The 15,578-nt window shown below is 35.3% G+C and overlaps 1 protein-coding gene and 1 pseudogene across 2 annotated transcripts in view; both read left to right on the top strand.

Moving 5' to 3' along the window:
• The window catches only part of NDFIP2 (Nedd4 family interacting protein 2), a 63,036-nt gene that overhangs the window by 25,008 nt on the left and 22,450 nt on the right, over window positions 1–15,578 (top strand). For both annotated transcript variants that reach the window (XM_020290295.2, XM_020290294.2), the window contains exon 2: window positions 11,465–11,630. In XM_020290295.2, coding sequence (XP_020145884.1) covers window positions 11,465–11,630 — 166 coding nt within the window. The remainder of the gene's footprint in view (window positions 1–11,464; window positions 11,631–15,578) is intronic.
• Window positions 12,189–12,246, top strand: LOC142875308 (uncharacterized; annotated as a pseudogene).

Raw genomic sequence — 15,578 nt, 5'->3', positions numbered from 1 at the left:
TCTTGACTTATTAATATCTGACTTTATCTATGGAAGACAGCTTGGCTGGCTCAACTTTTTTTTTTTAAATTTAAACATTAAGACTGACACATTTCAAACAAATAAATCTACAGAAAACAATATAAAATATAGTTCTGTATGCACCATGGAGATAATAGATGTTAACATATTTTGCTGTATTTGTTTCAGATCTTGAACTTTTTTGTTTTTTCTTTTTTTAAAAAAGAGATGTTACGTTCCATGCCTTCCCCTTTCCTACGCCTCTTGACATTATCCTGAGGTTGATATTATTATTTCTGTGAATGTTTTTCTGCTTTACCTGTAATACTTATATGTGTCTCTAGACAATATATACTTGAGTCTCTAGACAATATATACTATATTTGTTATAGTATTCTGCTGTTTTATGCTTTTTGAACTTGCTTTATTCATTTAACATGGTTTTAACACTTATCTATGATGATTAATATAGATCTAATTAATCATATAAATCATGGAATAATAGTTTATTCATTGCAGACTAGCCAGACAGTTGTTTTCAGTTTTTCACTATTACAACTATTGCTGCCTTAAACATTCTTGTACTATCTCTTTATGTCTAAGTTGTGAGAGTTTTCTAGTGTCAACATCTAGAAGTAGGATTATTGGGTCCTGCACACCTTAAACTTTACTAGGAATTGTCAAATTGCTCTTTAAGCTGGTTGAATTAATTAATTTTCCCTCTCTCTCTCTTTCGCTTTCTCTCTCTCTCTCTTTCCTTTTTTAAGACACAGAGTCCCACTCTGTCTCCCAGGCATAGCTCACTGCAGTCTTGAACTCCTGGGCTCAAGTGATCCTCCTGCCTCAGCCTCCCAAGTAGCTGGGACAATAGGTGCATGCCACCACACCCAGCTAATTTTTCCTTTTTTTGGGGGTGGGGGGATAGTGATGGGGGTCTTGCTGCATTGTCCAGGCTGGTCTTGAACTCCTAGCCTTAAGTGATCCTTCTGCCTCGGCCTTCTAAAGTTCTGAGATTACAGGCATAAACCACCACACCTGGCCTAATTTATGTTCTTACTGGCAATAGTTCAATTCTAACTCCATCCTTTCCAATACACAGTTTTACTTTTTTCATTACTAAGAATATTTTCTTACTTTTATTAATTTATATTCCTGCTGTATGTTGTTTCATGTGTTTTGTCCAACAAAATTTGTTTTTCTAGAGTTAGCATTTTTACTAACCTGCATAAAAAAATTATCCCTTTTGTGATCTGTTTTTGGCTTTTGTCTTTATATTATTTAACAATATACTTTTTTTTTGATAAGTAAAAGTCCTGTGTATGAACATTTGTTACACTGTGCTGTTTCCATCAGTGTATAGAGTGTCAGGCAGTTTATCCCTAATCCAGTAAATTTAGCCTGTTAAATTCTGTGGTGGGAGAGGGGGAGCTCCTTGTGATATATATATATATTTTTTAACTCTCTTTACTATTGGCTGTGTAGGGGCCAAGGGAAAATTTCTCCTTTGCCCTCTGAAAGTTTGCTGAAAAATCATCTGACCAAAGGCAGATTAATAGGACAAATGGCATATTACCATACACACAGGGGAGAACCACAGAGTGACTGGTCCTAATCCCCAGTGGGGTTCAGAAGTTTATATACCATTTTAAGGTTACACAAAGAATGCAGGCTTGGATTGATTGTGGCAAAACAGGTTATGGGATTGGGAGAAGAGGAGGGAGAGGCTTGGCTAGCAAACTGGGTCTTGTTATGTAGATGAAACCTCACTTGTAGCAGCCCTCTGAAAGAATAGCTGGTGAATGTTTCTGTCGGGTCTTTATAGGTATCAGACTTCAGTTAATCTTTCCTAGATCTACACAGAAAGGCCTCAGAGAAAGCCTGGCTACATCAATGCAGATTTTCTCTACAGATGGAAATCTCCCCCACAAAAGGCAGCTTTGCAGGGCTACTTCTATTGGCTGGCCCTCTGAACAGCCATCTCAGAATATATCGAAGTGTATTTTAGGGTGAAATACTTTTATTTCTTTCTCCTGTCTTGTCTAGCTGTGCTAAGCATGGCCATCTCTAAAGTAGTAGTTAATCTAAAGAGTTGGGTGAAAGTGGGGTTAGAGTTTATATTTTTGTTTAGGATACATGTTCAGTTATCTTTGTTTTTTTGGGAGGCAGTTTAATTTAGTAAACTTTTAGGGGAAGGTATTTGCTTATTAAATTATAATGATTGCTTGACAACAGTAGAATGATTAAATATTTCAAGTTTCAACTATGTGTAAAGCACTGAGGGAATCATAGAAATCTTTGAGGTGTGTGATACTTGATCTTGATGTGTTCTGCACATATTGCATCCATTGCTTAATTAAGCTCCTATTTAGGTAAGAGAAAAACTCTGGGAGTCTAGGAGCAGCAATCCCCAACCTTTTTGGCACCAAGGATTGGTTTCATGGAAGGCAATTTTTCCACTTTTCCATTGGAATGGGGCAGGGCAGAGGTCTGCAGCCCGGTCCCTAACAGGCCATGGACTGGACTGGTAGCAAGCAGGAGTCGGGGACTGCAGGCTTAGAAGATTGAATGTGCATTCAATGTGAAGCCAACTCTGTGCCCTAAACTCCACTACCTGTTTTAGGGATACCAAGATGAACAAAGAATACTGCCTACATTTAAGAAGTTTATGATCTGATTGGGAAGGCAGAAACATGCCCAGACCTTTTGTTAGAGATTACCAGGGTCCCTAAGCCCCTAGGGCCTCATAAAACAGTGCAAACTTGAAACTGATTGTTAGCTAGAAGGAAATGGTTGCAATTAGAATTTACTAGCCCTTGTTTCCTGTTCTTGTGTCTAAATGGTTTTGCTTTTAAAACATCTGGAATGTTCAGATTCTGATTGCTGTATTTTGATACTTTTACTATGCTTTAATGTCTCAGTCCTTTATTATTAGGTATATACTCTTTATGCTGTTTAACTTTTTAAACTTTACCAGCTATCACATTTACTGACTAATTCTTGGTGCATGCAAATCAGAAACTTACTGGAGGATCTGTCAAAATGTTCTTATTTAATTTGATTAACAAAACAGAAGAAATAAAACCTTTTATTACAAATTGTCATTGTTATATTATCATTGCCTATGTTAGAATACTAATATGTTAATTGTAAAAATCAGAGCATTGGAATATTTTGAAAACTTAAAAATTTAAATAATTTTATAACTCTAAACATTATTTAAAATTTCTTCAGCTTTTAAAAAATGCATTGGGATAGCTTCTCCATGTGGATTTCTAAATTATGGTCCCCAAGCCACTGAAAGACGAAAATCTTAAAAACTAGAATCACCTGTATTATCATTTCTAATAAAACACATTTGATGGGAGGCAAATTTGTTTTGAAAATTAGTCAGCTCTGTTAATTTATGCAAAGACTAAGAAGTGCCTTGATGTTTCCTTAGCTGTGCTGAGGAAGGGGCCAGGGGCGGAGCTCGTCACTCACCCAACTTTCCTTTTCTAGTTGTCATTTCTCTCCCAACCATCCACAGCAGTTTTGGATGAATCCTCTAAATGGATCATCTCAGCTCATCTTACCACCTGCCTACCTGTGACCCAGGTATCCTGCTCTGGAGAGAGGATCATGCTGGTTGAGAACCAGTTGCTGTGCCAAAGGAGTGTCCTGACTGTTGGATTAAATAGACACTCAGGGCCTCGTCCTGGAGTGGGCTGGGTTTATTTCCATCTAAATTACTGTGGATTTATAATGAAAGAGGGGTGGAAAGTATTTTAGGGACACAATCATGTCTACCTTAATTGTGTAAGACTACAACATAATCATTAACAAATATATCTCAAAAAGCTGTTTGCATTGATGAAATCAGGATATTGTACTATGGAGAGATGCAAGCCCAAATTAGTGACCAGACTCCAAAAAATGCTGTTTTTAAAAAGTAAACTTAAAATATGTTCTATCTAACACATACTGTGGTATAAAACCACAAAAAGTGAGACCGAACACCTTCCCACGATGAAATATATAGACATTCATATACACATTATGGTCTTTTCATGCTAAAATGATGCGAGCTAGATTGTTGGATAATCAGGAGACTTTGAGAAGGTAAGTGGAGGCCCGCAGGGAGCAGTGCCCTGGAAGATAGACAACCTTATAGGAAAGGAAATATGAGAAGGTGCCAGCCCAGCACACGCAAATATTTTTCTCTTTTCTGTCATTTTTTCCTTTTCTCTTTTTTTTTCTCCCCGTAAAGACTAGGAAATCAGCAAGCTGTTAATAAACTGTTAAGATTGTATCTGTTGAAAAAGAGGCATAATTGTAGACAGATTTGTCAATGTGTATTTTCTTAGGTTAGCTCTGAGGAAGTTAAATAGAATTTTGAAGAGAGTATCTTTTTGTTGATATTTAAAACATTTCAAGAAGCATACATCATTTAATAAAAGGACTGTAAACACAACTAATGAGTGTTCTATATAGAGCATGTTGTATGCAAGGAGAGAATTTTAGGATTAGTATATTTCTGTTGAAGTTTTAGCATATGAAAAAGAATTTAACCAGAGTTGTAATTCACATGTAATAGAAATTCATGTAAGATCCTTAGCCTACCTGTTAGATTTCTTTGTTCTTTAGAGGTCTTTGAGATGTAAATGTTCTCCAAAGCCCTCTCCCTTAATTTACTAAGGAAGGTAATAATTAGCTGTTAGGGATTTCAAAGTACTTGGGTTAACAAGGTTATTCTCTGTCAGTGCTTTCTATCTTATATTATTGTGACTGGTGACCTATATTGTATTTTCTTCTAATTTTAACCAAAACAGAATACTTTTGAGGACTGACTTTTATTTTCAGGTGCAACAAGACAGACACAACTTCTACTTTTGTAGAGCTCTTACTTTAGCGGGAAGAAAGATTGTAAGTGAATGATTACGTAAAATAAAATTGCTATTGTGGTAAGTGCTCTGAAGAACAGGGTTAAGGTTAAGATTATGTTACAGAGTCAAGTTTTTGGGAGAGAGTCAAATTCTCAAGAAAAGCCCTTTTTGTCTCCCAAAAGTAGACTGGGAGACAAGAAGGGCTTTTCCTGAGAATTTGATTTTAAGCTGCAATCTGAACAATATATAGAATTAGCTAGGCAGTGAGTGAGGTATGGGAGGAAAAGAATTTAATATATATACAGACCCAGAGCTGTTTTTTGTATGTGATTATGTTTAATGTCTTTTTAAGAGATGGAGTAATGGACAGGATACACAGGTCTGGAGCTCAGAAAAACAAATCTAGTCTGACAACATAAATTTGAATTTTTATTCTTTAATCACTTCATTGCCACATCAATTATCCCTTTCTTTACATTTTCTTAAAAAGACAGATACTATTTCTGATTTATATATATATTTTTTGGTTTGGTTACAATTCCAGATTGTGTTATTTTCAAAAGAAATGGAGCATCTGGATTAGAGAGCACGGTGCTCTTTGTGAAGTACCTTGAAATAGTCATGCATCGCTTGACTTTATGTTCTTAGAAATGAGTCCTTAGGTGATTTTGTTGTTCTGTGAACATCATAGAGTGTACTTACACAAATCTAGATGGTATAGCCTACTACATCTAGGTTGTATGGGGTAGCCTATTTCTCCTATGCCACAAACCTGTACGATATGTTAACGTGCTGAGTACTGTAGGCAGTTCTAACAAATAGTAAATATTTGTGTATCTAAACCTATCTAAACAGAAAAGGTAAAGACATAGTATTATAACCTTATGGAACCACCATTATATAGGTGGTCCATTGTTGACTGAAACGTTATGTGGTCCATGGCTATACTTGTATGTTCTGTCATACTAACAAGAATTGTTAATAGTAGCAGAAAATATGCCTATATTAAAACATACCAAATGTCAGTGTATGTTCAAAACAAGAAGCTGAAAATTAGACTTGATTTGCTAACTTGCAGTTTTTTCATTAATATTCATTTGCTACTTATACATTTATTTCCTAATGGTTCATATTTTTGCTTTATCTTATGCCAGCTCCCTCTAGCAGAAAAGAGTTTAGAGAGAGCAAAGGTTTAGTGGGAAGATATTTGGAAAAGAATCCTAAGTTTAAGAAAATTCTATTAATTTGCTTAAATGGTTGTGTGTATGAAAGACTGCTATAATTTAGTTTTATTGGTAGAAAATCTACTGAGCAGCACTGTTTAATGCGAACATTTCTTCTGAGCTGTTGGTTTAGAACACCTGGGCTATCTGTGGAAATCTGTTACCACCTGCAATTATCTAATCCTAGGAGCACTGATGAGGTAGCTCACTTTCTTCTTGGGTGACTGAGATGAGTAGCTTGACTCTGCCATTTGATTTTATTGCAACTCTAATCTCTTTTCTTCTCTAAATCAAGTGTTAAATAAGGCGACATAGAATAATAGAGACTACTATAGATATGTTTTTTTGCAACATTATAGTGTCTTAGAGTTAGAAGGAGCCTTTGTGCCTTTATGTGACCCACTCTAATATTCTACTGAGGACAAGAACTCCATTATATGTAGATTGACCATTTAATTTATCAAACTAGAACATTTTTGAGAGTGAACAGGGTAGTAAAAATGCTCAATTGGGTGGGGACTCTGGAACAAAAGGTATAAAGTGAAAGTGTCTTGAGAAAAATAGGTGTGGTCACCCTACTTATACCATAGCCTTGCCAGTTCATCATCCAGACTCTGCTTGAAAACATTTGTTGTCTCACAAAAAGGCTAGTGCCATGGGTAGCTCTAATGATAAAAACGTTTTTTTATTAAGCTAAAATTTATTTCACTGCAACTACTAGCTCATTCCCAGTCCTGTCCTCTGATACTAAATATAGTCATAATATGATAATACACAAAAAAATCAGCTTTTTAGATAGCTTTTTTACTTACAACTTAAAATTTTTTTGTTGTTAGCAAAATCTTACAGTTCTCTCCTGTAGTTCTAACCTATGCCCAAATTAAAACAGAAAAGAAATGGGAAGACAAATGAAAAAAAGGCCATACTGCTGGCCAACTCACCAACACTGATAGAGGATACTGCTTGCCACGTAACACTTGACAGCAGCACATCCACACATTCTCATCTTGGTACTTTTAGAAAACATTCAGTGTGGTCTCTAGCTTCTCAGAAGGAAAACTTCCAATTATTACATTAATATTTTATCACCTTAAGATAGAATAAAGGTCTGTACTATTGGACACATGCCAGTGAAAGTGAAAGAACCACTATTTTTTTATTTTTTTTTATTTTTTATTATTTTTATTTATTTATTTTTTTTTTTTCTCGCCTCCTTCACCTACCCCTAGAACCACTATTTTATACACTGGAAGGCTGTACTTCCAGTTAATCATAGTGCTTACAGTTTTTTTTTATAATTAAAAACACTTTATGTTTATCTATAAAAGTAGCTACAGATAATTTTAAGTTAGCCCTCTTGGCATCTTTTCTCCTTTAGGCAAAAAAATAGTGGTTTATTTGGCATGCAACTTTTCACCACCCTAGTTGCTATATTAAAAACATATTTTAGTTTTCATGTGCTATATTGCCCACATTTTTTCAGGAGGCTCATAAGGATGAAGAGCTGGAATGATACTTTTTGAGGTGAGATATGAGTAGGGCCACAGAGCCTAGTTCCTCACTGTATATACAAGGAGGTCCCCTCCACCCTGCCCCTCCTTTTTTTTTTTTTTTTTTTTGCTATTTAGGTAATTGTTTTTTTTCTTTTTTTAATAATTTTTTTTTCTTTATTGAACGTGGAGGCTGAGGGAGTATTTAGGTAATTATTAAAAGAATATAAAATAGAGCCATTTGACAACATGATTAAGGGAAATTATTCCCAAATGGCATTGTCTAATTTGATAAATGTGATTTGATTTGAACCCTTGTAATGGAGATAGTTAAAAGGCAATCAAAGTTGGTTTATTTATAGAAGCAATTTTATTGCTTACAAAATGTCAAATTGAAAGGTGGCATTTAAAGTAAATTGGAAGTTATATGCTACCGTAGGTATAGGTTATTGACTCAGTTATTGGATTTTACTGTTGATGCATAGCAGTGTTCACTGTACATTATAATCTTGTAAAAGTAAAACTGTATGTGTTAGGTAGGGCTGTTGAAATAAATTAGGGTATGTTTTACAAGTTCCAAAGCTTTACTTCAGAGCTCATATGTATGAGTGTCTGTAGTTATTCCTTTCACTGCAGTTTTTGAGTAAATTTTGACAAATTTTAAAAATGGCTTGGTCATTCTAGGGAGCACATTTATGTATTTGATGTGGTGTAAGGAGTGTTTCTTATAAGGAACTGGAGGAGAGCTGTTTTGCTATGTAAGATTTTTTCTTTAGTAAAGTTGATTGTATCTACATTTGAAGCTTTAATAGAAGATGTGAAAAAGTGGTTTTCTCTTTTTGACACCTTCACTGTTAATTATTTAGTTGGTGTTACCAAGTAAATATCTTTTTTTTTTTTTTTTTTTTTTCAGGGCTTCCTCTTCTTGGTACCAAGTAAATATCTGTGCTTTACTTTTATTTGCCTTACTTTGCTTATCTAATATTTTTGCCTTTAAAAGTATGATCAGTTAAAGATGATTAAATGAGGAATTCTCCTGGTACTATGTAATGGGAAAGCATGGGAGAGGCATTGTATTACTGGGTGCAAAGTGTTGCTAGTTGAGAGGGTAACCTTTTAGGTCCTGCTTGGAAACCTGCTGCAAGTCAGTGTAGCAGCATCGATACATTATAGCAGTATGATTATAAACCTCATAAAGTTTATAATCATAAAGTGCACTTTATTATTTGGTCTTCATATTCAATTTCTTTGAATTGTTTTGTGGAAAGAGTTGTCTTAGTAATTTGAGAAATGATTTTAGGTGTGTTTATTACTGTTTTGTTAAGGTATAATATGTATATTAACTCACAAAATGTTTTGCTAGTGTGATCACTTACCAAGACATGCAAAGAGCATTGTAATAAATTGACCTCTTGTTTTACTTTGCATATATATTTTTTTATTTTTTAGAGTTAAGTGTATGACTACTTATTGAACTGGTAGTACCACATAATTTCTGTTTTGAGTTTATGAAATAAAGCATAGTAAATAAAAAGAGAAGACTAGTACTTATTAATTGCCTCCTGTGTGTTAGATGCTTTTCAAATATTATTTTGCAACCCTGTGAGGATTTTGACTGTATTCAGAACTTACAGGTGAACACTGAGAAGATAAGTTTATCAAAGCTCCTAAAAGGTGGAGCAAAAATGTACATGCTGTTCTTTCTAAACTCCAAAATTCATGTTCATTTTGCTATATCACATTAAAATTTGTATGTGTAGTAGCTTCATGACAAAATTTCTTTGGATGATTCTTTTTTTTTTTTTTTTTTGAGACAGAGTCTCACTTTGTTGCCCAGGCTAGAGTGAGTGCCATGGCGTCAGCCTATCTCACAGCAACCTCAAACTCCTGGGCTCAAGTGATCCTCCTGCCTCAGCCTCCCGAGTAGCTGGGACTACAGGCATGTGCCACCATGCCCGGCTCATTTTTTCTATATATATTAGTTAGCCAATTAATTTCTTTCTATTATAGTAGAGACGGGGTCTCGCTCTTGGCTCAGGCTGGTTTCGAACTCCTGACCTCGAGCAATTCGCCTGCCTGGGCCTCCCAGAGTGCTAGGATTACAGGCATGAGCCACCGCACCTGGCCTGGATGATTCTTTTTAACATTAAATTTCTTAAAGTAACAGGAATAAATTAAGGTATGAAAATTAAATGCTATTAAAAACTGGTAATTCTTTACAAACTGAGATTCTAGTTTTAAAAGTATATTACAAATATTTTAATAAGGCCTTTTCCAAATGTATTTAAGGATCAATTATAGTACCTTCTTGATGAATCTTTTTTTTTTTTTTTTGAGATGGTTTCACTGTGTCACCTGGGATAGAGTGCAGTGGCATCATCATTTGACTGCAACCTCAAACTCCTGGCCTCACACGATCCTCCTGCCTCAGCTTCCAGAGTAGCTGGGACTAGGGGTGTGTGCCACCACATCTGGCTAATTTTTTTTTTTTTTTTTTTGTAGAGATGAGGGTCTCACTCTTTTTAGTCTAGTCTCTAACTTATGGTCTCTAAGCAGTCCTCCTGCCTCAGCCTCCCAGAGTGCTAGGATTACAGGCATGAGCTGATGAATCACTTTTTATAGTATCGATGCCTTTGGCTCATATCGTTAGTTTGCCTGGATGTAGTTATTATCAATCCCTGAAGAATGACCATGTCAGAGGTTATTGTAAATGAAGTAAAAGGTCCGCAGTCACACATGGCTTTGGTTAAATTCCTAACTTTACCTTTCCTAGCTGTTGTGATGTTTGGCAAGTTACTTTAAGTCTCTGTACTTCTTTGTGTTTTTTTTTCCCTTTTAATCTTGGACCCGGTTTTTTTTCCTTTTCATCGGAGATAATAACAGTTTATATCCTATGGGTTTGTTGTGAGGATTAAATGAGTTAAATGAGTAAAGATCTCAACATATTATTGTATTAGTACTTACTGAGCTCTCAGTGAATTTGTTGTGATGAACATTTTCCAGAATTTTACATACACATTGGCTCATATTGCATTATAAGTAATGTTTTTGTGTGTTTGGGAAACCTATTTAAGAATAGGTTAGAATTTCTTAGAATTCTTATACATTGTTAGAATTCTAAATTTTTAGAATGCTTATACATTGTTATTCCATTTCAATTTTCAATTATTTTAGATTCAAATGTGGTAGGGATGGTATTGTACTATGTTATTAGGATTTTTGCTTTTCTTTGGGCTACTCTTGGCAGACTCTTGATATCTACTATAGTATTACATAAATTTGAATATATTTTATACCATACTTTTTTTCTTTATAAATTCTTAATTCGAACTTCATCTTTTTTTTTTTTTTTTTTTTTTTTGAGGCATAGTCTCGCTTTGTTGCCCAGGCTAGAGTGAGTGCTCTGGCGTCAGCCTAGCTCACAGCAACCTCAAACTCCTGGGCTCAAGCAATCCTGCCTCAGCCTCCCGAGTAGCTGGGACTATAGGCACGCGCCAACATGCCCGGCTAATTTTTTCTATATATATATTAGTTGGCCAATTAATTTCTTTCTATTTATAGTAGAGACGGGTTCTTGTTCTTGCTCAGGCTGTTTTCGAACTCCTGACCTCGAGCAATCCGCCCGCCTCAGCCTCCCAGAATGCTAGGATTATAGGCGTGAGCCACGGTGCCCGGCCTGAACTTCATCTTTATTATAGAAAAACTGTTAAAATTCTAAACAGCTAAATGATGATTAGGTCTTTAAAATTTTTTTCATTTTTAAAAATGCAATTTTACTTTGTTTGGCCAAAAAGTGATTCTTTGCCTGAAATGATCTTTTAAAATGAGCTTAAATTAAAAGACAAATAAGTAGCATTCCATTAAATTTTTCTTTCTTTCATTCTCTTAGCTTCACAATGAAGAGGACAATTCAGAATCATCTGCTGTAGAGCAGCCATCTACTTCAAACTCATCACCACAGGATGTGCAGACTGCTCCCTCAGCATCAGCACTTGAAACAGACTCTTCTCCTCCACCATATAGTAGTATTACTGTGGAAGTACCTACAAGTTCAGGTATGAAACGGCTAGTAATGTTTTTAATAGTTAATTTTTTGACAGTATGGTTTTGTGTAATTATCAAGTCTGTACTGGGCTTTTAAAAACACGTGCACACATATATTCAAACACGTATATATGTACATACATGTGCATATATATACAAATAAATACATGTGTGCATGTGTACACATGTACATACATATATGTGTGTATATATGTACATACTTATGTAGTCATAAAACAAGATGTTACTGATCAGTGTGAGCAGGAATGTGGCTTGTGTGACTAGAGGTGAACACTGTACATAGTGTTATCCCAAACATATGGTAATGATTCTTGAATACAAAGCGCTAATTCCTGTTTGCTACTGTTCATCTTATACAAGTCATTCTAAAGAATTAATCTGTTTCTCTGGCCACAATTTTTATTCCCCTAGCAATGCTAAATTAGTCATTATGATGACTTTTATATAATATTGTTATTTTGTGTATTATTTGATTTGTATGATTGTTTGATTTTATATGCTATTATAAATTCTCTAAGTAGTCTAATAACTTCTAAATAAGTTCTAAATAGTGTAACAGCTCTTTAAGAATTTGTCTAGCAGGTCTTCTGGGTAAAAAAGTTCTAAATAACTTCTCTAAATATTTTATAAACTCATTATGAAACATTGGTTTTAAAAATCAGTTATTTAGGGGGACAAGGGCAATATATGTAACATTAACATTTGTACTCCCATAATCTGCTGAAATTTAAAAAAATTAAAAAAATCAGTTATTTAAAAACATTTTAACACAAAAAAACCTTCACTAGAATATTTCATGTTCCTTATTTTTTATTCTGAATTAATGTCATCTACTTCTCTCAAACTCCTGCCAACTTTCTTTGGTTGCCATTTTGCATTTGGAATATGTAAATAGACCCATTATTTCTTTCACCAAATTCATTTACTTTTTTCATTTACTGAAAATCATCTTCTTTTTGAAGGTGTTTCCACTGATTAAACTAATAAATGCCTACTCCTTTTATTTGTATATAATGTTTATTTGATTGCTTTACTTGACTTACTTTACTTCAGTGCCCAGTTTCATGCACAATTTTTATATTGATATCCATCAATGAAGTCTTTGGCTATAAGATTTAACAGCTGGTTTGGTACTTGTTCAAATATAGGCTAAATTTTCTTCCATATTTTACAAGTTTCCAGAATAGTGTCAATGGAAAAAAGCCAAACTCTGTAAAATAATTTAAAGAGATTTACCCTGAGCCAAATTTGAGGACCATGACCCGGAGCTATGGCCAAGAAGCCTTGAGCAAGTAGACTTGCTGTGGTTAGGTTACAGTTTGGTTTTATACATTTCAGGGAGACGGGTTACAGGTAAAGTCATAAATCAATACGTGGAAGGCATACATTAATTTGGCCCAAAAAGGTGGGACATCTCGAAGCAGTGGGGTAACAGGTTATAGGTGAGTTTAAAGATTCTTTGGCTTGTAATTAGTTAAAGACATGAAGCTTTGTCTAAAGACTTGAAATGTTTTAACATAAGGAGCTGTTAACAGAGATAAGCCACTGACATAGATTTGTTGTGTAAATTGAAGACCTGCAGGTTTGTCTTGCATATCCTTAGGCCTGTTAATGGGTTACAAAGGATGTCCCCAAGAAGGGAGCAGGGCATGATAAGGCATGTCGGACCTCTCTCCTCCTGGTAGACAATTTAATTTTAGGATATTCCTTTGGCCATGAGGGGGCCCATTTAGTCAGTGGTGGGGATTGAGCCTTAAAATTTTATCTTAGTTTACAATTGTATAATAAATTTGTTACCTTAGATTTAAAAAAAAATCAATTTGGTAACTTTGAAGACAAAAAATGAGTTGTTTTCCTGATGAGGTCCATGTCTGAGTAATGGAAGATGCATATTTTCAGAGTGAAATTGTGATGTCTTTGTTGTGGCAACCATTGCTATTGCTGTGTAACAAACATCTTCAAATTTAATGGAGTAAAATAGCAATCATTTATTACTATTAAATCTTACCGTTCTGGGAGTGGACTGGGATCAGCTATGCTGATCTTTCTCCAAATCTCATGTGATTGTTGTCTGGTGGTGGCTGGGGCTAGAATCATCTCAAAGGCTGGCTTTTTCACATGTTTTGTGGTTGATGCTGGCTTCAGCTAGGAACTGGGCAGTTGGCCACATAGCTAGCCCTCAGCTGGGGCTGTTGGACAGGATACCTGTATGTGGCTTCTTGTGGCCTAGGCTTTTTCACTGAATGGTGACTGGCTTTTAAGTACAAGTGTTCTGAGGAAAAGCTAGATGGAAGCTGTTTCATCTGTCATAAAATTCTCATGATACCAGTTCTGCCATATTTGGTTTGTTAGAAGTGAGTCACTAAGTTTAGCCCGTATTCAAGAGGAGAGGAATTAGTCTCTACTTCTTGATGAGAAGAGTTTCAAAGAACTTGTAAACTAACTTTTAAAACTGCCACAACGACATACTCCATCTTTCCCCTACCACCAAACCTTCTCCTTCTACAGTTTCAAGAAGTGGCTTCCATGGCTAGAAATCTTAAAGTCGTCTTTTTGGTACCTGATCACAAAACTACAGTAGTCCTCCCTTAACTGAGGGAGATATGTTCCCAGACCCCCAGTGGATGCCTGAAAACATGGATAATAACGAATCCTATCTATATTATATTTTTTCCTATACGCACATACCTATGATAAAGTTTAATTTATAAATTAGGCACAGTGAGAGATTAACAATAATAAAATAGAACAATTATAATAATATACTGTAATAAAAATTATGTGCATGTGGTCCCCCCTCTCAAAATATCTTCCTGTATTATGTTCACCCTTCTTTTTGAAGGGTGATGATATGAGATGATGAGATGAAGTGAGGTGAATGACATATGCATGTGACAGCATTAGGCTACTATTGATCTTCTGACAATACATTGGAAGGAGGATCATCTACTTTAGATGATCCTGGATCATCTAGCCACAATAATGTTGGTGTTCCAATCACAGGCACAGATGATGCTGTTGATAGTTGTGGATCTTCGATAGTTGAAGGTTTTTTTGCTCAAAATTTTTTTGAAGAACATTGTAATTTGAAGTTGTCTCTTTTTAACTTATCAAAGTATTGCTGAAGAGATTGTAATGCTTTGGTGATCATATGGGTGACTTGGATATTGTGTACCATCCTGGGATCACATTCCATAATTTTGTCCTTTGATGTCTGCACAGCTCAAAACACTTTGGCAAATTTTAGTAATGGCCACGTTGCTGATTCTGCTTCAGTTTCTTCTTCACTTCCTCTTTGCAGATGACTCAATAAGTTCTTCCAGCTCCTTGTTTTTTAACACTTGTCAAGGGCCTTCAATATGTTCTTTAACTTCTTTATCAAGCATGTTGGTAAATCCTTCTCCATCAACATGTCTTGCTGTGTGAATGATTTTCCTAACTTCTCCATCGATCTCTAGGAAGCCTTTAAAATCACTCACAACTTCCTTCCATAAGTTTCTCAAGTAGGCATTTATAGTTTCTGGTTTTAATTCATTCATTGCAGCTTTGATGAATATTATTGTATCAGCAATAGTGAATGATTTTGAGTGCTGCATTATGTCCAGGTTAAGATCTGTATCGATTGCTATATGAATATGATCAAATACCAGGTGGGTATTTGTGTTCTTGACAAATCGAATGATGCCCAGGGCAAGAGGCTCAAACAGTGGGGTTGTATTTGGAGTTAAAAATACAACCTCAACATTTTCACTTTCATAGCAAACAGATTCAGGGTGGCCAGGTGCATTGTCTATTATTAACAGGACTTTAAATTTCAACCCTTCTTCTTCCAAGTATTTTTTCACTTCTGGGATGAATCATTGGTGGAACCAATCCATAAACAAGATGGTTGTCACCCACGCTTTCTGATTATGTTGCCAGAACATGGGGAGATAATT

Source organism: Microcebus murinus, chromosome 13 (genome assembly GCF_040939455.1).
Source record: "Microcebus murinus isolate Inina chromosome 13, M.murinus_Inina_mat1.0, whole genome shotgun sequence".
Lineage (NCBI taxonomy): Eukaryota > Metazoa > Chordata > Mammalia > Primates > Cheirogaleidae > Microcebus > Microcebus murinus.
This window is presented reverse-complemented; position numbering and strand designations above follow the sequence as displayed.